General features: G+C 44.0%; 1 protein-coding gene across 3 annotated transcripts; it reads left to right on the top strand.

Annotated features, from left to right (window-relative positions):
- Positions 1-920: 920 nt before the first annotated feature.
- RD3 (RD3 regulator of GUCY2D) lies at positions 921-22,138 on the top strand. 3 transcript variants are annotated; one of them, XM_065630878.1, is made up of 4 exons: positions 931-975; positions 1,498-1,710; positions 10,039-10,348; positions 17,865-22,138. In XM_065630878.1, exons 3-4 carry the CDS (start codon positions 10,053-10,055, stop codon positions 18,160-18,162), a joined length of 594 nt encoding a protein of 197 aa, XP_065486950.1. In that variant the 5' UTR covers positions 931-975; positions 1,498-1,710; positions 10,039-10,052; the 3' UTR covers positions 18,163-22,138. The 3 variants fall into 3 exon arrangements, with proteins under 3 accessions (XP_065486951.1, XP_065486950.1, XP_065486949.1); XM_065630879.1 differs by lacking the exon at positions 1,498-1,710 and having other exon boundaries at positions 921-975; XM_065630877.1 differs by lacking the exon at positions 931-975 and having other exon boundaries at positions 1,053-1,710.
- Positions 22,139-24,124: the final 1,986 nt, after the last annotated feature.

Below are 24,124 nucleotides of genomic sequence, written 5' to 3'. Positions count from 1 at the left end.
GGCGAACTTGACACACACCCTCAGGTTTCACATGTCCAGGAGCGGTGGCACCAGTCTGTGTGCCTGCCTTGACTGAGCCTGTAGCTCTGTGACCCTCCGGCGCAGCTCGACTCTCCTCTAATTTGGTGGGGGTTTGGCCAGTGACACTGGGGACATCTCTGCACATTTTTGCGCTACGGGAAGAGGCAGGGTGAGGAGCCAGGAGCTCGCAGAGGTCCTGTCCCCTGACAGAAGGTGCCCCACATGGTGTGGGGGGCTGCTCCATGACCACCCATGTGATCTCCCATCTCTCAGGTGGTCTCCAGGCCAGTTTTAACTCCTTTTTATCTCACTGACCCCTTACTAAATACAATTCTCCTCACTGTCCTCTTACTAAATAAAGTCACCTCTCAGGATTCCCAAAATCCAGGCACTTCCCTCGCAGCTCCTAATGCCTGAACACCTGTTCGTAACGTGCTTATTTCCCAGGTGAAGCGCTACATGGCCTGTCCTCAACCTTCGCAACAGCACAGCTGTCCTTCCTCATCCTCGTAGTCCCTGCCATGCCCTTCCAGCTCCTGTGCCGATGCTTTGTCCTCCTTCATCCCTCCAAACGCAGTGAAACCCGTGTGACTTGTGTGACAGAAGCCACTTGGACAGCTGTAGCTATTACTGACCCCCCCCGCCCCGGCAATAAATAAATTAAATAGATCAATTTGCGGCGCCGTTATTTACCAGTGCAAATTTAATGTATAGAGGTAGGCCCCCGCGGCGGGGAGGGTCGACGCCGGCCCGGGCCCGAGCGCGCCGCCCCTGGGCCAAAGCGGTTTAGCGTGGTCGCTATGGCAACAGCGGCTGCCGGCGGCGGGAGCGCCTGAAGCGGGCGGGCAGCGGCGGCTCCGCTCAACTTGGGCGAAGGGGCGGTGTTGAGGCGGCGCTGCCCCGGCGCGGCCGCTCGCCTCAGCGTCGGCGGCGGGACGGGAGCGGGCGGCCGCGGTAAGGAGGAGGGGACCCTGCCGGCGGGCGGGCGGGGTGCCGTGTGGCGCCCGGCGGGACGAAGGAGGCGCCGAGCGGAGCGCTGCGTGTCCCGGGGTTGGGGTTTCCCCGCAGGGCGGCCCTCCGGGCAGTTTCTGCGTTTGCCGCCGGTGTGGTTGTCGCTGCCCGGCCCGAGAGGCTCCTGTGAGGCGGCGGCGGCGGCGGCGGCCGCGTGCTGCCCGCCCCGCGCGGGACAGAGCCGTTAGAGCCGTTGGGACCGTTGGAACCGTTAGGCGCGGAGCCGGGGTGGGCGACGGCCGGGGGGCGGAGGCGCGGGGCAACGGGAGTCAAACAGCGACCCTGCTTTAGCGGCTTTACAAAATCCCGAACCGGTGAATTGTGTGCATTTCGTCAAAGTGCCGGCTCAGCTGCAGATTAGAAAAACCCACGAAGTTCTCAGGTTTTGGAGGGATTTTTAAACAGGTGCCAAAGTCTGCCTAAGTCGAGAAGTGTCCGCTTCCCGACAGTAGCTGTATCTTCCAGAGGCAGCGGACCAAGCCCCCGTAGCTCAGCAGCGCTGCTGTAAGCCCAGCTGTCATCCCTCGTCACCAGGGCTAATCCATACCCCGAGGAGGGTTTAAGGCTTCCATACCAGTTCAGAGGGCTTGACTTCACACCACGTCCTCTCTCTGGTACCCTCTTGGCTCACTCTGGCTCCATCTGTCCACACGAGCAGCAGGAGCGCTGCTCCCAAAGGTGAGCCGGGCTGGGTGGGCAAGGAAGGGGGCCGGGGGTACTCCGACAGCTCTCCCAGGCTGGGCTCCGGCACGGCACGGTGGGGCTGCCTGCGTGGATTAGCACTGGGTAATTGGCTATGTAAAGAACAGGCGGATGAGGGGAAAAGCATGGTTTATGCTGCCCTGTACGCTACTCTTGTTTAGGGTCTCTCGGATTAGACACCTGCTCTACTAAGTGGCTTCAGTGCCGAAGTCCAATGTGTAGTAAGATCAGCATGCTACCACTGAGGTCAGATAGCTTTGGAGTTAAGGCAGTGTAACTGCAAAGAGACTACACTATACATCTCTTAATGCTAACACATTAATTAAAATCTGTCCCGACAGCGTTCTTTGCCACTTGTCTGAGTGCTGTCTGTGGATGGGCCATCGGTGGGTCATACAGCTATTGCAGGAAGAAAAGCATGAGCTTCCCCAGAGTTCTCCTGGTTGCTCCCTGTGCTATATGCGATCTCTACAAAGAGAGGCTTAAGTTTTCATACTGTAAATGTAGCATTCTTCTTTTGGGTGCTGATTTTAAAACTATGTGTATTTTTAAGGAACTCCTGTCACAAGGACCAAACTTTAACACTGGTCCTGGTATTATCCAATGCAGGGAAAACTCCCACATAGGTTAATAGTTCTGCAGTGAACTGAGACAGAGTGATATTTTGGGGATCTCCAGTAAATATTCCTTCTCATAGATACTGTAAACAATGTTCAGTACTGAATAGAAATGTACAGGCATCAGTTAAAATGCATTCTCACCTTATCATGCAATGAGTTACTCCTGCTTTCACAGCGGAATCAGTCCTCAATCTGGGTAGAAAATGCACATTTCACCCACCCATTTTTGCAGCACTTAGTCTGATCCACACCACAACATATGAATAAAAAAAAAGTCAGTGGACCCGACAACAGGTGAAATATGCTTTTGAACTTCAAGTGCTTACTTTATAAAATTCTATAGATGTGTCTGCTGTGAATGACAGTATTAGAAACTCCAGTTTGTGACATTACTACCCCTTTAATAATGTTGTGTAATTACAATGACAGTAAAATAGAGAAAGATGAGCTGGGGATCTCTCTGAGTTTTACTTTTGAAAGCCTTCTGTGCTGGAGCAGCCTTCCATCAGATGCTATTGCTGCTTTATTGCAGCAATATTTTTTTGTGGTTAGAGCAGTTTTAATAACAGGAAAGCTACATGTCTGTGTTACTTTCTGAACTCCCATTTACATGGCTGAGCGAATGCTGAAGAATACTTTAGATCCCCCTGTCCTGACTGGAAACCTGAATTCATGGTCTGCAGAGATCAAAGTAGGATATAGAATTGAAGGTATGTTTGACCCACCATAGCAAGATAGTCATATCTGAGCAAAATATGGGAGCTTTAATAACAAGTTAGGCAAACAGAGTAAATCAGTATGTTTTAACTTCCTGGATTCAGTAGGTTTAGGTAACAGTCCAGTATAAGTTTTATATGATTGAGTGTTTTTATTGTTGCTATTAGAAAATACTGTTTAAAGCACAAGTGGGAATTTGGCATGAAAATAGTCCTGTTTCTCAGCAGATGGAACTCATTTGGTTTGATAAGCAGACGAACTGTAAAATGCTAGTCTGCTTCATAAGCAGATTTGAGTAACACCCACCCTTTCGCTTCTGCAGATAACATGAAGATTATCTTCGGTAGAGAGTCCCAGCCATCAGCAGAGCTTTAGGCTATTGGGCCCTTCCTTCACTTTTTCTTTAAGATCTGTAGACTGGATTTTCATCTGGAGTTAATCAACACAGCTCTTTTATTTATTTCAGTGAGGCAAATCTGTTTTATATTAGTGCAGCTCTGCTGAAGATCATGAGGCTGTACCGGTTAGATCAGCTACCTCCTCTCTTCATGTTTTGACTGCTGATTGAAAAACACCTTTCTCATTCATACCTGAACCTGGAGCACAGTTCATGCTAAATTCTTGTTTCTTTATTCCTCTGCAATCAAAGTGCAGATGTAAAATGCACCAGATAGACTTGTTTCCTAAAAGACTGAAGCTCTAAGAATGTATTACAAACTACACAAATTCTGGGGAGGTAAGAGCAGTATTTTTGGTGTGTTCTCAATTTTAAAGGGTTTCCTTACAAAAATCTTTTGAGGGCTACTAGCTGTAGAAAATGTGACGTACCCATGTGTGCCATAACTGTTGTGGTATTTTCAGAAGGCCACTCCAGCTTTCTTTTGGTAGAAATGGTACCAATTTTGTTTCTCTTTAGTCTTGCAGCACCTTGTGATATGCTCTAACTGTCCTTCTGTTATGCTTCCTAGCAGTGATTTTTACAGTCGTGCACATTCACAAATGGCTTAAGTGACTTGTAATTCTCTGTGGCAATTACACCAGATAAAAAGGCAGCCCATTTCTAAAATGCTGAGAATGCAGAGTCTGTCAGAGAAAAACTAATATGGAAATTAGACAGTATGCCAAACAGCAGCATGCTTCTTGCACATTTTTGAGAGTGCTTGTCATTCAGCAGCCGCCTCGGACACCAGCGGGAGCTGTCAGCCTGTGGCAGGCTGATGGGACCAAGAGCACTGCCCTGCTAGGGGCAGACAGGCATTAGCTGGCATGCAGGGTCCTGCTGCGTGCCACAGTGCCCTGTCACAGTTAGCTTGCTCTTAAACACTGCTGTGATGCTCTTTTTGCTGTCCTTAAACACCTGCAGCCATGAAGACTTGACAATAAATAATGTTGCATTTAAAGTGTTGGCTTGATCCCCTATACTTCTGTTATTTAAAACTCCTTGCTACTTGTAACAAGGTCATGTCTCTGCTTATGCTTTAACCACTGTGATTTTTTTTTGTCCAGAAATAGCCTGCGTCCATCACAAGAGAGTCAATATGCTTGTAAAGCAAAACATGGGTTCTCTGCTGTGGTCTATAAGCAAATCCCAAGTGTCCTTAGGAGCACGCTCTCTTTATTCTGCAGGTCAGAATGAGGAATGCTGCTCTATTAATATAGTGATATTTGCATTGCTTTTACTTTCTTGATTGAAAAGCTCTATCTACTGCTTTTTCAGCATTAATTGCCTCGTAGCAACTTTGGGAGATAGATGTTGGCTCTCAGGCTGAGGTTATAATAATTTCCACTGAGATTACAATCGCATGGCAAGTAGCTGTAAACACTGTAAGCCTCCGTGTCACTAAACAAGAAGGGAGATTCCAGACAGATAGGAAGTAGGATTCTTTGGGCCCTGGTAAGTTAAAAGTCTCTGTATGGAGAGGATAATGGTAAGTAACTGCAGAGAAGCAGCGGAGAATGGACAGCTGGGATTCTTTTAGAAAGATATGGTGGACTATATAAATAAAATTGAGATGGTGTTGGTAGCAGTTTCTTAATTAGAACTTGCTAAGATTCTTTGTTTAAAATATCTTGATCACAGGAGGAATAGAATAGAATCTATTATGCTGTTGCTACTTAATGTTACTTCATGGTATAGCTAGCAGCGTAGCCATGACCACAAATTCTGCCTGAGAAGCTGGTTAAATGTTGCATCAGTTAGCACATACAGACTTCAGAGATGGGTGTAGCCCAACCAGCTTTAATCTACCTATGATTTTCAGTTCGAGGAGATACTAGATACCCTTTGCTATGTGAAGGACACTGAACTTTTCTGTATAGTGTGATCCAAACTTCACTAAAGACGCAAATTAAAAAAAAGAAAATGAATATGCTCCACAGTTTCACACCATGACTGTATGTCTTTTTAAAAGTACAATTATGAGCATAATTTGGGGATGGAGCTTGTCCCAGTTTTTAGAAATTATTTTCCTTGTTTGTCACCCTCTGATCTGACACGTGTGGAAAAAGGTTGAGTGGGTATCTTGCGTGAACAGATTTTGTCTTTGCTCTCTGACTGCAGTAGTAAGGAGCTCCCACCCACAAGAAGGGAGGGAAGGCATTTCCCAGCTTCTCAGTCTAGTTTGTTGGTATGCTTTGCCTGGATGACAGTGGATTTCCTGGGAGACTATCTATAGCCAGCTGAGTGACAACATCTCCTTTGGCATCACTAGACTTCGGATTAGGCTCCTACTTGTCCAGCCCCTTAAGACTTTTCTCCTTCTGCTCTGACACAACTACCATACCCCTAGGACTACTGAGAGTCACTAAGGGTTGTCAGTAGTACCCCAGGACTGACAGACTGTGGAGGCAAAAGCAAACCACAGGAGACTTGTCAAACTTGCTCTAGAGCAAGAAGAGGAAATTGCATGGGAAAATACGGGAGAAGGTAAAAAAGTGGGAGATGAGATGAAATTGTACAGAACGTGTGTGAGAAGAGAATGGGGAAAGCTGTACAGTATATGAGAAGAAAAATGCAGGAATTACTGACAACATGGAGAACAAAAATGAGATTTGGAGAGTGGCAAAAAGCTTCCTTAGAAATAAACCTAACTGGAAACTTTTATACATGAAAAAGTCTCAGAGGGACTTAACTCTAACAATCACTAAAAATTGAAGAAACCCCTCAGAGGCTGTGTGAGAAAGTGACGTATTCCAGACATAGCTAAAGTAAATGCATGTGTAAAACTCTGTGAGGTGGCTTGTCAGACTTGCAATCAATAGTGTGAGGGGAAGGTTTGTCTTCTAGACAAAGGTCTAGGGTCAAGGAGGCAAAAGTCTCGAAACATAGATCTGTTTCTGGAGTGGAACTTACATAAACCGCTCTGAAACTTTGCTTGAATAACACCAGAGTAGTTCATCAACAGGATTATGTCAGCTCCCAGGATAGCCTCTCAGAAGGAACCAGAAAATGGACTAATTGTACAATATAAAGATCTGTATTCAGATGGGGCAGTGTTTCTTCTTTTAATAATTTTAACATGAATGCTTGCAAAGTGTAGATTTGTCCTTTTCCCCAATAAGAAGGTCAGGCTGAAACTTTTGCCTTCCTTTAGTTGCCCACATTCTGCCAACAGTCCTTTGAGTCTTTCCTAATAGGAAAGCCATTTTGAGTCATTTAATGATTAGCCTGCATGTGAACTTTAAATTAAAAACAGCAGCTACAATTAATGGAGCCCACAGTTATCTTCTGCCAGCTGCAAAGACCAGTAGTGGGAATACTGGTGGCTTGTCAAGCCTGCTAGATACAGTTGGCCAGTTTCCAGCTCTCAAAAGGAGGAGATGATGGATGAGAGATGGGGAAGAAAACAATCTCATACAAACAAGACTCCCTTAGGAACAGCCAGCACAAGCTGCCATTGTGTATGAAATGCTTGCATGGGATTTTCCTTCATTTCAGAGCAGGCTATTTAAACTGCAGGTGAGGTGCTTTGCTTGGGTTAGACCCTTACGTGGAAGCAGATTTTTCAAGTAATGTACGGGAGACAAGCTGAAGCCCCACTCAGAATCAGTGGTATCCATGTTCTCATATCAAAAGCAAATCTGCCTGTTAGCAGTGCTTTATGAAAGCTCTGGGACAGGGCAAAGCTCAGGTTCAGCAGGCCTTGCTCAAACACGGTAATAAAAAAATTTTTCTGATTTTCCTCTGCAATACTAGTACTAGGTTAAAAGGCTCTCCTCATGCACAACTACTTGCTTCAAGGGAGACCTGTGAGATACAAACATGAAGGCAAGTAAGAACAGCCCAGGACCATGTGAAAGCCAGGGCAGATCAAATTAGAGCCCATGTCTCATTGCTTTCTTTCCTAGTTCCGACCACTAAATTCTCCTCTTATAATGAAACAGCTGGTGAGCTAGAAATAACTGGAATGACATTCCTCAGCCTCACAGTTATACTGCATTATACTGATTTATCTCTAATGCCACTGAAGTCAGCAGAGTTAAACCAACATGAGGCCAGGTCATAGCTAGAATAAGTGTAAAGTAAGCTAACCCTTTGCTGGTAAAATACAGAAGGGCATGCTCAGCTTCATCAGATGAAGGTGCAAATGGAAATAATAATGATACCTTAATTGGTCAGGTACCAGTAAAATCTTATGAAAAATTGCTGTTGTCACATAAGCTGAAAAGAAACAGTAGACATAATTTACAACAGCTTGTGGTCTGTTCTGCTGCTCACTTTTGCTAGCAGGGCTCACCTATGCAATACATAAAGGGTGATAAGACTGAGGAAAATGTCTTAATTTTTAAGGATCTTCATCCTTAATAATGTGTAACGGTGAGTGGAGGCCACCATGTAGCAAGATCCAGGTACATGTGAGGACAGTGGGATTATGGAGTTGAAGCTGTCAGTACATCAGCTCCAGCCTGCGTTCATTCACGTGTCTTGGGGAAGGAAGTCAGCAGAAGGCCTCCAGAGCACTGTGTGGTGATTTGGGAGCTGTTAGCTGGAGTCACCCTGGCGATGGAAGCAAATGAAAGGACCTGCTGCTCCTCCTCCTACAGAGCACAGAAATGGGATAGGAGCAGGATTACTTCCAGCAGCTGCTGACTACGGTTGCTGTCATAAGGATGATGATAGCTGATACTCCAGGGTGAAAACTGTCACTACACTGATGTATAAGCACTGTAAACTAGAAAAGGTGTTAATGTTCATACAGTCTCAGAAGAGTACCTAGGGCCTTCCACATCTAGGTAGCTAGATCTGTGCCCTGTGAAGGTTTTCAGTGCTTTTATGTCTTCCTTCTGAAGAAACTGGTATTGCTTGCTGGGAGAGGTAGGATACAGGACTAGAGAAACCAGTCCTTTGATGCAGTTTGGCAAACTTCTTGATTCTAGAAAAGCCTAAGCATCAGACCATGAAATAGTTTCAGACTTGGGACACTGTACTGACTCTCCAGGCTTTTGGAGCGTTTTCTGTTAATGGTATGACATATTTACATTTTTGAGAGAGAACAAGGCTACACTACAAAAAGTGATAAAAGCATGAAAGCAACTGAAGCAGCCTTCTCACCTGCCACAGATGGTGATGGTTTTCCAGGCACTGAAGGCAGAATCCTATTGACCATTGCTCTTCTAGGGAGTCTGGACCTCATAGCTCTCAGCTGTAGCAAGAGTACTGGGTAGTTATTAGCTTCTGGTGACTTGCAGTGTGACTACAGGCCCTAGGCCCCGGTACAGTAGCTTAAATCAAAAGAATATTCTTCTCCCTTTTATATCTGTCTTTCTGTCTCTCAGTAGTGAGAATTTGCTCAGGCCTTGCAGAATCGAGCTCTTTAATCTGTTGCCCTCATGTTAACTTTTGATGCCATATCCCGATTGGGCTGCTGCCAGGACTAGCCTTTCGGTAATCCCAGCTGCAACCATTATGTGCACCACCCCTTCTCCCTGGGGGCTAATGGAAGGGAGCAACAAGGCATGTTAAGTGTGTTGTGTGAATAAACAGATGCTGTTTTTCTCCCGTTTGGGTCCCTAGTGCCTGCTTTGGACTCCATTGTGTTTAAATACAAATACAATAGTAAGTAGCTTTGTTCCATGTATTGTCCTCTTGAAGTGATTGGATAGGTGGGGGGAGTTAATTCCATCTTTCACTGAGGTATTGGTGCAGTTTGTTCTGCCTGCTAAGTGCTGCATAACTCCCCAGCAGCAGAAACCTCTCACTTAGAAGTAATACCAGTTTAAACCTTGGTATGCTGCCGCTTTCCCCCCAGCCCAGCCTGAGGTGCTGGTGGTAGTGCCTAAGGTGTGCTGTTCCAGCATGACTGATAGTTGAACTTCAGCTTGTAGAGGATGATGCAGCCTCTCCTGCATGCAGTAACCTTTCTGCTGACCTTGTAGTTAATGCAACAATTGCTCCTGCCAGTACTAGCTATGTACAGGGGAGCTCTACCACTTACAGCAGCAGCAAACCTGCCCACATCACCTCTCTGCCCTCCTTCCCCTGAGGATCCCCTTCTGGCTAGAACATGGCTCCCAGCAATAGTTTGACTCCATGTGTTGAGTTTTTGCATGTAAGGTGCCGCAAGGTCATGGTCTCCCATGAGGGTTCAGATAGGCAAGCTCTGCCCCCAGCTCTTCTGTGTGGGCAGGAGATTGCTTCACCAGCCTAACCTGGAGGGAGCAAGGTACCCTTATAACTTGATTTCAGACCCAAGAACTGTGACTATCACTTTAATTACATGGTGACTGGAAGTTCAAGGGAAACAGTGCCTCTTCACACTTTGTCTCACCCTCTACACAGGTTCGCTGCTATGGGTGAGATTTCTCAAGGTGCTCAGCACCAATTAGTTCTAAGTGGCTAATCCAGCGGCACTTTTAGGTGAACAACAGACTAGAGGGTTGTGGGGGAGAATCTTCTCAGCTGAGGTGTGTTGATGATGGCACTGTTCTTTTTCTCTTCCTCCCTACCCTCAACCCACTCCCAATGAAGACACACAGAGCACTATGTCACTGGCATCCTGGTTCAGGTGGAATGAGCCCCCAAACCGCATTTCCCAGAGGAACCCCACAGAAATGGTGGCCGAGACACTAATGATGGAGCTGAGCTGGCAGACCAAGCAGGCAGAGAAGCAGCAGCGAGAGCGGGAGAATGAGTATCGCAAGATCAAGACTGGAGTGGACTATGGCTGGCTGGTCAGCTATCCAAAGCAGAGCTATGATATCAGCCCAGGAGAACGGCTGCAGCTGGAGGATATGTGTGCCAAAATACCTCCTTCCTACTGTGGGCCTGTCATACTCAGGTACAGTAAAAGATCTGATGATACAGACATTTCCCACTCTCTTCTTCGTGGCATGTGAGGAGGGAGTGAGAGTTGTTAAGACTAATAGAACAAAAATTGGCAACCTGTATCGTAAGTCATGTTGTGACAATGTCTTTGTGGAAGAGGAGAAATCTCATGTTTTAAGTCAGTTTAACATGGTATCATTTCCTCCAAAAGCTACAAAATACCATTTCCCTCTGAGACTTGGTTGAGTAGTTCGTGCTCCTGAGCAGCCAGAGAAGTTCAATCTTGCCTGATAAACAGTATTTCAGTATTGTGATGGCTTTTACTTCATTCTCTAGAATCGTAGAATAACTGGGTTTAAAGGGACCTCTGGAGATATGTGCTTCAACCTTCTACTCAGAATAGAGCCAACTTCAAAGTCCGATCAGGTTGCTCAGGGTCTTGTTCTGTCCGTTGTTGTAGATCTCTGAGGATGGGGAGTCCATAGCCTCTGAAAAACCTGCTTTGGTATTTATGCACTCTTGGAGCCTTCCTTCTTTGATTTAAGTTGTGCAAGCAGCTCTGTTGAGGCACTTGTCCCTAGTGTCATGACTAGCCGAAAGGTCCTATTGTGTTTTTCCGCCTGTAAACCAGGTATTCCCAGAGAAAGAAGAGATTGCTTGGCTCTCTCCCCTGTTCTCACTTCACACCCTTGACATGGAGTAGGATGCAGGTGGGGCATGCAGTTGGCTTGAACAGCTAGGTGGTGCTTCTGCCTTCTGCAGTGTAGCTGCAGACACAGCCTCTTGGACTTGCTGTTGAGCCTTTTAAGTGCTAGACATGGGACTGCTGCCTGCCAGCTGAGTAACTTTCTGTGAGAATGCCTTCAGGAATAGATCTAAGCCTGCTGTAGCATCCAAACTGGAAGAGAGGTGAATCTTCCTTTGGGAGGGGGCTTTTCTAAATTAAACCCCCTCACTTAGTACAGTGCAAGTGAGGAACAGTGACTGAAGTCCACCTTAGCCACAGCAAAGTTGTGAACGGGCCTTTATAATCCACTTCCCCTGTTCCAACATGTTCTTCAGCTGGGATTAGAAAGAAGACAGTCCTGGCAGGCCACATACAACAGGGTGCTCAGCACCCTGCCATCCCTTACTGCGTATGCTGGCACTTGTTTTCCCTTGAACAAATGAATCTACAGCTCTTCAACTACAACCATAATAGGGCTGAAAATAGCTGGTCCTCTGTCTTACAGTGGGGGCAGCCAGGGAAGGATGCCAAAGTCACCTCTCTAGCTCCCATCTTGCTCAGGGCTGAGCCTTGGAAGCAAGCTGACACAGGGCTGTGGCTTTTGCAAAGGTTGCCATGGTGGCAGAATCATTTGGGATTGTTCAGTGGCCAAGTTCACTCCAGTGAAAGTTTGCTGGGAACAGCACCTGCCTTGTATTTGTATAACTGAGCTACACTGTAAACAAGCCACTACAAACCCCTTGAGGTTCGGGGTTATTTTCACCATCCTCAGGGCCACTGAGCAAGGCCTGTCTGGAAAACAGGTTAATTCCATGAGAGCAGGCTTTGGTTGCTGGAGTTGGGAGGCCCCAGGGTTCATCATCTCCTTCAGAAGAGAATATTTAGGTGAGCCATATGCAACTTGGTGCTTCTCAGCCTTTTTTGCTTTTTTTTTTTTTTAACACTGAGATCATGCAAGATGCATAATTTCAGCGCAGCTTGTAGTGGTTGTTCACTGTTGTTCAGTATTGGTGTGCTCTATGTGGGCACAATTGAAAAACGATAAAACCATCCTCTTAAAAATCCTCTTACAAATTGCTATTATAGCCTACCATAAATTGGATTACACTATGATATGAGAAGTGGCATGTTTTTGTTTGTTTCATACTATGCAGTTTGCACAGTCAGCAGAGCCACATGAAGAAAATGAGGCCTGCATAACCTTCATTGGTTCAGTTCTGTGATTGAGAAGGAAATGTCATAGCCACAAAAATGGAAAAACCAGATTGAGTCAAAGGTCTGTTTGATCTGATGTACAATCTGTATGTGAGATAACAGCCAGTGGCATCAGCGTAAGGAAAAAAGAACAAGGCAAGCAAATACAACAATACGGAAAATTACAGTATCTTGTATATAGCCTCCAACTTACTGTGCCTTGTAACTTGAAGACTTTTGGAGCCAGAGATGGTCCTTCTGTCCATAATTGCCCTATGTGGCTTTTTCTTTCAGTAGTTTTAGATTGTGGCGTTTTGCTTTTCTTTTTTGAACTCATGTAAACTTTTAGTATTTGTGGCACTCCATGGCAGGGTTCCACATCTGAACTACAGCTTTGCTGTAGAAGACTGTATTTAGCTTGTCTCAAACTAATGTGTACTAGTTTTATTTGATAATCCCTTCTTCTTGTATTGGAAATGTGAACAGTTGACCCCTCTTCTTTTCTACCTTCTAACCGAGAGCCCTGTGGTTCAGAAATCTTCATTGCTGACATGGAAACAATGAAAAAGAATGGGGCTTGTCATGCTAGGAGCTGAAAATGTACAAGAGAAAGGAAGAGCGTCCAATCTAACTAAAAGACAGCCAGAACTGGATAAATTCTCCTCTCAGAAAGTGAGATAACATGGACATTTTAATGACTTCCCCAAAATTGCGCAAGATGAGTATAATAGGAATTCAACTGAAATGTTCACATTTCCAGTGAAGTACTTTAATCACAAGACCATTACATTGCTGATACTTCCTCTTGAAAACTCTGTGACTTTTTAATATGTAGTAACTTTTAGAAAAAACTTCCAGAAAAAAAAAAAACTACAGGCTTGCATTTGGAAATAAATGCAGAGCATGTACCTTACTGAAGCCTTTGGTTCTGTCGGAAATACCAAGCTTGATCCTTCCCCTTCCAACTTAGATATTTGAAGAGCTGAAGTCCTTTTTGATGTACTCAACAAGCATGTAATTCTTAAAAGTAGTATGCATCTTGCAAGACTGCAGAGTTTGTTTTATGCAAGATCTTTTCTTTTGTGAGATTCTAAGCTCAGAGGCAAAGCGAGAACAAAACATTTTGGTATGAGTTGTCAGATGTCACTTTATTCTCCAAAGATCTAAATGATAATCCAAATTGCCCTTTCTGTGGCTACAGTCACATCTACTGAGAAGCAGAGTTTCTGTAAATTTGTTTCTTTAGATGTGGAGGAGGCTGGAAAGGAGCCCTTCTTAAGTGGGAGGGGTTTTTTAGATCTAGTTTGTCTGTTATGTAAAAGCTGTATTTTGGGTCAATAGAAACTCTTCTTCGAGTCTCTTGATATTCTGGAAGAATTCAAGTACACTGCAAATACCATCACTTCTTCCATCAATATCTGGAGGCTCTGATTCACCTTACACAAATAAAGCTATTGCGTTTAGGTGTAACTTAGCTTTAGGTTACTGAGTTGGAGATCACTGACTATATTTAAAATTAAATCCTGGAGCAATTTGAAGGAAGTGACAGTGATTTTTTTTTTTTTTTTTTTAAGCCCTTTGTACCTAACTGTCATGGTCAAAATGAATGAGTAGATTAGTAGCTTGCTAATACAGAATGCTTGATTTTCGTCATCTTTACTCAGAGCATTGGCTCTAATCAGAGCTAGTTATGGACTATTTCAGTTTCAGCAAAAGTTGGTTTCTGTCTTTCTCTGACCAGAGAGAAACAAACAAAAACCCCTAATATGGAAACGTAAACCCACATTTTGCTGATCTGTTACCACAGGCTAAGGACTGTAATTTTCTAAGGATTGTGTATAGCAGAAGTGGAGTTCCTAGTATGCTTGAATGTAAAACAAATGCCTAAAATCAGAAATGGATTTGTTTAAAATTATAAGCTTATGTTTGAGGTGATGGGACATGATTCTTGCAGTTAGTATGAATGCCATAGTACTTCGGGAGTCAAGTAGCCTTCTCAAAACAAAGCTGTTCGTAGCTTTACACTATAACCAGAATTCTTGCTCAAAATATAGATCTGGGAGTCAGCAACTAATTACTACCACTAAGCACTCCACATTTTTTTCGAATTACTAAATCTACTTAGAGTTCCCAGCTCAGACAAGCACTCAGGAATACCCCAAACTATAACCATATTGTTTCAATCTACAGATTACCATTGGATTTAACAGGTCTTTAAAGTTCAGGCTGTACTTAAGAAACCTACTGAACTGGGGACCTACAGAATAACACAGGCAGCTGACAGCACATTAAAAAAAGCAGTGCCAGTACGAGCCAAGCACAGCCAGATTCTTAAAATCTAATGGCCATATGAGGAAATGGAAGGGTCACAATTTAAAGAACAACTTCGTTTGAACTGTGATTAAAACACAGCCTGGACTGGGGAACATGCTCATCCCTCTGTGTGCATGTATGTGCTCCCCAGCCTTCTGTGCTGGTTCAAGGTGAGTTTTGTTGACAGTCACACCTAAGATGGTGTGACTTGTGTAATATGTTACAGGTTTATTATCATTTGTTTCACAAATAAGATAGATAGGTGTACGTTTCTGATGTGTAAGGAAATCCTGTTGAGGGATTTCTACATACGGTTGTGCAGTTGCCTAGTTTGAAACTATTCCATGCAAAAGTGTAAGGGTGTTAACCTTTGCTAGAAGATAGGTGAGCCTTGTGCAATTTTGTGTGCTTAATTTCACTGAGCAGCTTTCTGTGGGGTTTCGTTTCCCAGGATACAAGCCCATATTTCTTGATTCCAGTGGTTTTACTGTTTTTATATGTTGCTTGTTTTGTGCAGAGAGCAGACTGCTGGATCATCCAGCACATCAACTGGCTTTCACTGATAACTGTGGAAGATGGCTTCAATTACACATAGGTGGCTGCAGCAAACCACCTCTTTTCTAACACACAGACTGGTTTAGCTGGACCTCAGCCCCTGATAACCTTTCCATCCTTTCTGCTGCGAAATGTTTGTGGCATGTGCAACTTTTGCACTGCATACATGGGCTGTCCCTTACACATATGTGCTGGTACTGAAGTTAGGTGGGCATTAATAAAGGGGTGATGTCAGTTCATACTATTGAGGGAGAGGAAAGAACCCTCTTTCCCTTCTCCATCTGAATGAGAATGGCTTTTCTTTGGGTCACCAGCAGGCAGTCTGGTGGATTGCTTTTCCTTTGTTGCTTAGACCTGCTCAAATCCATATGAAGTAGTTTTTGTGTTGGTCCTGAAAAGTCAGAGGCAAATCTTAACAGCAAAAGCAGAGTTCACAAAACAATTCTTGCTGCCTTAGCTAAGGAGAGTGCAAACAGGCAGATAGCTATGAAGGTAGAAAGTTACACTGATTTTAGAAAACTATTTCAGCTAGACTGGTTGGGAGTGTTATTAGCAACATAGGGCAGTAGCGTTAGAACTCTGTGCTCAGGGGGTACATTTGCTGTCATACCACCCATTTTCCCTCTTGTTCCCAGAGCCAGTCACTGGTACAGTAATAGCCTGACACATGCTCTGGAGCCACAATCCAGCAGTACGACATACGGCCTCTAAAACTGGAGGCAGTGATGAGGGCTTTTGGGTGCACAGTTGCCAATACAAAAGAAGAGGATGTACTGATAGATACATGTAATATGACAGCATCTCTCTTTAACATACACATGAAGATAAAATAATGGAATGACTCATTCAGTTCCCCTCTGCAATAAAAATCCTTTGAAGGTGCTTTCCCTGGTATAATAATAATTGTTGCGAAGACTTGAGTTTCGATGGACTCATCTGTCTGTGCTTCTCACCAGGATAAAGGGAAAAGCTTATTTATTGTGAAAACTGTATTTTTGGCTCTTTGATAATGCAACTGAAGTGCCTCCTCAGAAGGCAGAAAGGATGCTTGCAATGTACAGCAAATCTCTGTTGCCACTGCTATGTGCTCACCCTCAGCAAGACCTAGTCTTTTGCTCCTACAGCTCTGCACAATTCAGTTTAGCACCATCGTGTAAGTACTTATGTACCAGTGTGAACTGCAGTGCCTCAGAGGCATTTTGCAGTCAAATATTCAAAGTTTAGATGTTTGGGGGGAGGTGAGGAGGGGCAAGGGTTGGAGGAGGGAGATTAGGAATTTATCTGAAGCAATTGACTTGGTTAAGGGACATCTTGGTGACTTTGGTAGGCCTCCACAGGAAGAGTCAAAAGGCACAAATGTATAGAGTCTTTTTGGTTTATCTCTGGTTTTCTTTCTGTCCTCGTTATCTTGGGTACCCTCTGGTACACCATTAAGCAGTGCAATTCTATAATGCACTAAACTCCTTGCTACTTTTCTAGGGCTTATCAAAAAACCAAGAGGCAAGATCATCTTATATCAGCTTCTGCTCTACTAAGGTTATTTAAATGCAATCTTACTGTTTTCCATCCTCATTGCAGAAAAATATAAAAAATGCTTACACACCTTATACACTTTAACTTCCATTAAGTACAAATAGCTGGATTTTAGTGAAATACTAGTTTAGCTCTGTGTTTGCTTGTAGATAAAATTTTTATGTTAAGAATGGAATATTTATTAGAAGAGTAGCCATTTTACCATCTATAATAAATGCATACTATTGTGGAGCAACTAGAATATCTATGTGACCAGTGTGTGAGCCTTGGGAGTGGATCCCACACTCTCCAGACTGGGGACCAAATCACCCAACAAGGTGTCAGGAATGGTATGTTCTCTCCTTGGCCCAGACTGTGACTTTAAGAAAACTATCCTGCTCTGCATCTCATCTTCCTCACCTGCAAAATAAGCAGTGGTAGCACTTCACTTCTCTCATATTAAGCTAGCTTAATAAATGTTGAAAAAATATTTTGAGCTCTTTGCTGAGAAGGGACTGGAGTAATTCACAGTTGTCTAATTAGATACAGGATCGTGCTGCCAAGGTGTTATTAGCTGAGCCAGTCCATTATCTTACAGAAATCCATTGAAAGATGAAATACCACTTCATTGAAATTTAAATATTGAGAGACTAACAAGCATATAACAAAAAAGAGTTTTACAGGATTTTTTTGTTTGTCTAGTGGCTACTGAGTGATGCTATGGGGAATAAGAATTGGAAGCAAGGCAAGTCTAGTGGGACTTTCCCTGGTTTATCTTCAGCTTCTGGTAAGAAGCAGTTCAGGGACTATTTAAGCAAGGATTTGCATTTAGACAATCAAGATTAATCAGCAGTGATGGGGACATTTTCCACAAACTTGTCTAATCATTTTGTTTCTTAAGATATTGGTAGCATTGAGTTCTGATTTAATTGGTGGTGTGTGAAAAGAGCACTTCCTTCTGTTTCAAACTTGTACCTTTGTTTAGTGCTCCCTATTATTTCTTGCGCTGATGAGAAATGGTGATTCGCTGCTTCCTTACATTCTCTGGCTTGCTTGTGATTTTAGAGACCTTGAGCATATCTTCATGGCCCCTCCCTGTTGTTGTTCCCTTCAGTTCAGGGAGACCCATTTTGCAGGAAAGTGCAAGTTCCAAGCCTAGCACAGTGACTTGGCAGCAATCTGCAATTTGTTGTTTTTAATCGAAGCTGTGCCTTGACTGTGCTTTCAGATTCCGGCAACTCGTTGCTGAATATGAACCAGAAGTGCAGGAAGTATCCCGGCTCTTCCGCTCTGTCCTGCAGGAAGCTGCTGAGAAGATCAAAGAGGAGGAAGAGGCCAAGAAGCTTGCCAGGCAATGGAACACAAAGAACAAAACCAGCCTCTCCTTAACAACATTTAAATCTCGGTCCAGGATTTCCCCATTCATCAGTGACATCAAGACCATCTCTGAGGATGTGGAACGGGGCACCCAGCCTACCAGAAGGGTTTGGAGCATGCCAGAATTTCGGAATACCAAGGATTACTGACTCTATACTGAATAAGGTTTTTAGACAGTGATCTTTCAAAATCCCAGTTAACTCTTTTTAGCTCGGTTTCTTCTTTGTTCCAGCTCTCTCTTCCTGCCTGTCTCTTTTGGAAGCTGTGTCCATAGTAACTGCTGCTGATGCCCACAGTGTGTGACACAATTTATTACCAAACATACTAGCCTTTCCTTTAATTTAGTAGCTACTCAGTAACCTTAAGGGCAAGGCTCACTTACTATCTCATTTTTATTACTGCTTTCTTGTGGAAAATGAATTAGTTCTGTGATGTCTGTCTTTTCCCTTTCCCTCCCAGCCCAGATGTAGTTATCTGTAAAAGCTTTTGGCCCAAGCTAGCAAGAGCTGCTGGCTGGACCAACCTTGCTGAAAGCAAGGCAGCCACTTACAGAAGGAAGGCTTGCAGGATCAGGCCTGTGAGTTAAAGCTAGTATCTGATTTGGAACTGAACTTCCTTTTCCAACTAATAACCTTCCTCAGTGCCACAAGAAACTTCACAGCTAACCTTGGCACTGCTCTTGATCAGCTTTTTGCTGACAATTCACAATCCAAACTGAGTAGAAACAGACCCAACCTTTTTGAAATGAAAGACCAATATTATTCCACAGCAACCAGTTTATGCATGCTCAGGTTTCTTGGGTATTTTCTCTTTTGTGCAGGCAGAACCCCCTGAACCTTGCACCTGCAGAGTAGATAGAAACGTTAACAAGCTGCTGTGTAGATAAACAGGCGGATACATCAGTGCTGTGTCAAATGCTGGTCTTGGTCCTCAGTGTTCTGTGTTGCTGAGGGAAGTGCTCCACCCCACATCCCAGTAATGTCAGTGGGCTGAAAATGATGTTTATGGCTAAGCCTGAAAGAGTACTAAAGTATATTATAAATGTACAGAGAAGGGTGAAGGGAATTTGCATTCATCCACAGGGCTCTGTGTACAGCTGAAATAGTTTTACCAAGCTGCTGTTGTGAGTGACTAAAGGGCTCTGGGAGATGAAGGTTTGTTCTCTCAGTCTTCTCTCATGCATGCTGAGAAGAGAGCTTTCTAGTATCACAGGCTGTTGGCCTGTGAGTTGATACCATTACAAAAGAATCTTTAGTGAAAACTGAGTAGCTTGTAGGCCAGCATGGTTCTGCTGAGACCTTGAAGAAACAGGAAAATGCCGCTGAGGAAAAGCTCTCACCAGCAAAGAAAATGGAGCACTGTGAAAGTTGTGAGTTCTGTAGAACCACCAAGGGCTAGGATGCTTTGTGGTGACCAACGGGAGATGGGGAAGGAAGAGAGCGATTTCCCTATATGACTGGCTTTTGGGGAACCATCCCAGTGGGGTATAGCCTCCTGGAGGACCTTGTAGTTTTGTTGTTCTTTTGTCGATTTCTGACTCTTTTCCCTGGGGATCTTTGCAGCAGCATGTGGGTACTACACCCAAGATAAAACCCTCTGAAGCTGTGCCAACTCTGGGAATAATTCCAGTACATGAAATCTGTCCTAGAGTAGAAATATGCAGTTTCTTCCAGAGATGGGGCAGGGCAGCATAAAACAAAGATCTAGATCAAACCCTTAAGAGCTCACTAAGACTCTAGGAATCTGGCTCTTCCTCTCTCCCCTCTGGGCTAAGACTGAAGACAAGGCTTTCTTCCTAGCACCAGGTTGTAGCTGGTAAACACTGCTGCCAGCAACCCTCCTAGGGACAGAAAGCAGAAGCTCACTTTTAATTAAAAACTCAGGGCTTCCAAATACAGCATCCAGTTTGGGAGGGACTATTTCAACTCTAGATCAACAAGAGAGAGTTTAAAGCCTTCTGACAATCAGTTTGGTGTTTTTCAGCTGTATGTCCTTGCGAAGTAATGTGATTGTGTATATGAAGTAAAAAAAGGCTTGACATACTTAGCATAGCCTTAGCTGTCTAGAAGAGGTGGGCTCTAGCAAGGGATCACCACAATTTGCAGAAAAATTCTTCTTTGGAAAAAAGTAAACCATTTTTTTTTTTAATGTATTTGCAAGCCACTCTATGGTACTGAAGGCTGAGTTCAAGAATTTCATGCTACAGCTCTGTAGCCATTTTATTTGCACTCGCGTTCTATTTGACACCTTCAGTATTGACTGTATTGATGCAATATTTGATGGACTGCTGGGAGAGATGGGACATTCTGACACATTGACATAAAGCTCTTTGTTACAGTACAGCGCCTGTAATGTTCTCACTCTTTCTTAAGGAGAATGAGGAGTAACTACACAACAGCACATACAAAGCCAAGGAAATCACCTGAAGGGTGTTCACACTACCACACTACCACTACCAACAACCTTCAGCTAGCAGATACCATCCTCATTTAACAGCCAGCAAAGGGAGACAAATCTGACCTTTGGCCAAAGCCATGTATGTTATGGAGGCCAGGCTGTGGCAGTGCCTGTGACAGCTGTTTCACCTCAACTTACCTATAATTTCTTCTACAATAAAATGTAATCCAAACTTTTAAACAGTATAATTCTCCTATACCTCTTCTGCAAGTTACATTGGGCTCATAGTAGCATCTGATGATAAAGGGATATTCAGATACCAAGCTATGAGGTTTCTATTCTTACTACATGCTAGCTAGTACTCTTAAAGGTATAGAAGTAACATCATTTTTGCCTGTAGCCAGCTGCTTGGAGACTGACTGTGACCTGCACTGTGTATGTACCAGCAGGTACTGAAGCAGAGCTGGAGAGGTGGTTAAGATGCACAACTGCTGCATTGTGCTTGTGGTGATCATTTTTCTTAGGAATGCTGTAGACTGAACCACAAATGATCCTTTGGTCACAGCATGCAGCAACAACTACCTATCCACGTTTGCCTTGTATTAATGCCACATTCAGTTCAGATCAGGATCATGCAACTCCTGATTGTCCTTACCTACTGTGCTACAGTCCATGGCACTGGGCAGGCACAGCGGGCAGAGCAGATTGCTTCTGGATGAAGCAAACCCAAATGATCCATCACAGCTGGCTCACAGGCCACAAAACTGGACTAATGCTGGTCTAAAGTAATGAAGCTTATATAGTGTGAACATCAGGTCCTCACTGACAACTGACTCTACAGCTCTATTCCTCCTAAGCTGCACTATTTGCTAGTGTAGAAAAAAACCCAAACACTTCTACACAGGCCTGATGAGACTGTGATCTGTTCTTTGCCTGAGACCTAGTCCAGTGTCTTAATTCTTTAAGAAGAATAAAAAGTGAAATGGCAGCACAACAGCATTAACAAGTGATCTGAACAAGAAGCATTCTAAATCATTCTCTGAAAACTGAGCAAGGATTTTGGTATCAGGCCAGAGCACTGCTGTTGTCCCACGGCTCATAGTGCTGTGCTGTCCAAAGGACATAGTATCACCCAGGAAAAAGCAGTCCCAGACTTACTATACATTCTAACAAGTAATGACAACACCTCTGTAGCAGCTCAGCTGCACTGCTCACCTTCAAGGGGCTGACACTTGGTTACTGCTCACCCGAGAGATACTGTGCAGCCCCGCTTCTATGGCTTCTACAGATATGTCTGGCCCACAGGCTGTGGTAGCCAGCAAAGCTGTGCAGGAGGTGAGATTCCTCATCTGTATCAGGATATAGTTCAGACAACTATCACACTGTGGAGAACTGGAGTAACCTTTGCAGAAAATAACCTGTCTGCTGAGATTTGCACTGTTTATACATTTCATCATGGAAACTGTGAGAATCAAAGCAAAGCTGTGAAATATAAAACAATTTTTTGTGCTTGTTGTCTTTAATAAAAGATCTCCTGAAATGTAATCTGTCCATGTCTAGCCAAACACAACAGCTGTTCCACTGTCCTACTGAGCACTGTCTATGTATCAAAAGAGGAAGGTGGGAATGGTAAAGGCACTTGATCTAAACAAAACAAAACAAAAATCCATCTTACTACAGCTTACCTTCTGTCTTGCTGCCTCTACAAATAAATAACCAAGATTAAACAACTGCAAAGGTCTGAAATTCTCTAAAGTTAAGTGGTTTACATAGACAACCTTGAATTGATGTCTTCATCAACATGCTTCCAAGCATGTCTTACGTTAACCAGTATTACCACAAAATGAGAAGATATAAGTGACAAGATGGATGGTTTGTCTCCAGATACTTTTGAGTCACTCCTGTTGATTCTGTACCCAATCCTGGGTACTAGAACATCTTAATATTAGCAGATGGCCCCAGATGGCTCAGGGCTTCCTGTGCAAAGCATCATACATGCAAAGCATGCATATGTTAAACAAAAAGAAGTATTTTTTTTTCCCCCACATAAAGTATTACTGAAGTATGGATTGCATTGCTCAGCATGTTCTGGAGATCAGACAGATGAGTGGCTCCAGAGGGGACTACCTGAGCTCAGAGGGTTAGTAAACCACAGTGGTCAGGATGCAGCCTATAGCACAGCACTGAAGCCACTTCTTGCCAGAAGCTGTGGGCAAGCAAATCCTTCCATGTTGTTGCTTACACTACTTCTCGGAAACATTGCTACAGCCCTCTCCCAAGAGAAAAACTATTGACAGCTATGACTTGACTGGATGGCCATTCTGATGTTCACGTGTTCTGCAACACCTTCCTGATAAAGGACACCGCAGTGTAGCTTTGCCCAGAAAGCATTCTGAGAAGCACTGGACTGCATGAGTCCACACCCTTTTAGTTGTGCACTACAACAGGGGAAGGGCTGTTAAGCCTCTCTCAGTTCCTACCCACCTGTTCCAGGCAGAGACATCCTAATCTTGGTGCCTGCCTTTCCACAGTACTGCCATCCATGCAGCGTGCTGTCAGCACAAGGGACTCCTTGTTCCCTTTGTATGATCAGACAAGCCACGTTTCAAGCTGGCTTCCATCAGAAAGACACTGCTGGCCCTGAGAGTTGGGTCTCAGGCCTAGGTCTCCCAACGACTGCCATTCATTTTCTGCGCAGTTGCTGCACTAAAATATTCTCAAAATAAGCAAAAATCTTTGCAGGATGAGCTCTTAATAAAAAAGACAGAAAGGCGAGGAAAAGGCTACAAGAAGCACAGTGAATTACCTGGTGACTTATGGTCATCTATGTATACTGTACACGTTATAAAATTACACATTCCTAGGGTCTTGGCCAGATAACCAGATTATAGCATCTCACTTCTACCTTTTAGTCACAATTACATTTTGCCTCTACCAAATAAATCTAACCTGACCCAGTAGCAGATACTGCAGAAGCGTGGGAAAGAGCATGTGTGTTTTCTACATCAGAGTGTGTACTCTCAGACTGTAATTACTGTTACACTTGTCTAGTGATCATCATGCCGTATTCTCAAGAGGCCTCTACCAGGTCACAGTCCATGTGCAGTACCTTTTCCAACCTTATTCTCTGCCGTGTCAGGTTGCCTAAAACAACAGATAGCACCTGCTTTAGTCTCAAGACTATTTAAGTCACCAGATGTGGTAAGAAGCAGTGACAGTGAAATCCTCCTCAGCTATTTTTTTTAATATATATCCTGGCACTGGATGTCTGAAATTATTTAAAAGCTGGAGAAGAACAGCATGCAGCTTCTGAATAACTCAGCAGCCCAGGTAGGGACGGTGCAAGAATACCTGGTCCTTCCAGGTCTCTACTGGCTCTCAGCAACTTGCTCCTGTTGTATTCAACTACTTAGGAGCTAAAGGCTTCCTTCTGCCTTCGGCACACAAGAACCAGCAGGAGAGACTATTGTCTGTCCACAGCACAACCAAGAGCAAGAAATGAACAAAGGACTGGATTAAATTCAGAGGACAGCAGTAACAAATGTTCCCCATAAACAACACGTAATTAGGTCTTTGCAGGCTAATTATACGGTTTCAAAATAAGAAAGTGCAAAGCCAATGTCCAAAGGTAAAAATAAAACAAAACAAAGACCACATGTCCATGACAGTCCAGCTGGACAGCAATGCCACCTGCCGGCAGATTTCCCAGCACCG

Source organism: Caloenas nicobarica, chromosome 3, assembly GCF_036013445.1.
Source record: "Caloenas nicobarica isolate bCalNic1 chromosome 3, bCalNic1.hap1, whole genome shotgun sequence".
NCBI lineage: Eukaryota > Metazoa > Chordata > Aves > Columbiformes > Columbidae > Caloenas > Caloenas nicobarica.
This window is presented reverse-complemented; position numbering and strand designations above follow the sequence as displayed.

Bases quoted from the DNA above. Each gene is read 5' to 3' on its own strand.
- RD3 (XM_065630879.1), top strand. From the start codon at position 10,053: ATGTCACTGGCATCCTGGTTCAGGTGGAATGAGCCCCCAAACCGCATT. The intron at 10,349-17,864 runs GTACAGTAAAAG...CTGTGCTTTCAG, and splicing joins TGTGGGCCTGTCATACTCAG to ATTCCGGCAACTCGTTGCTG.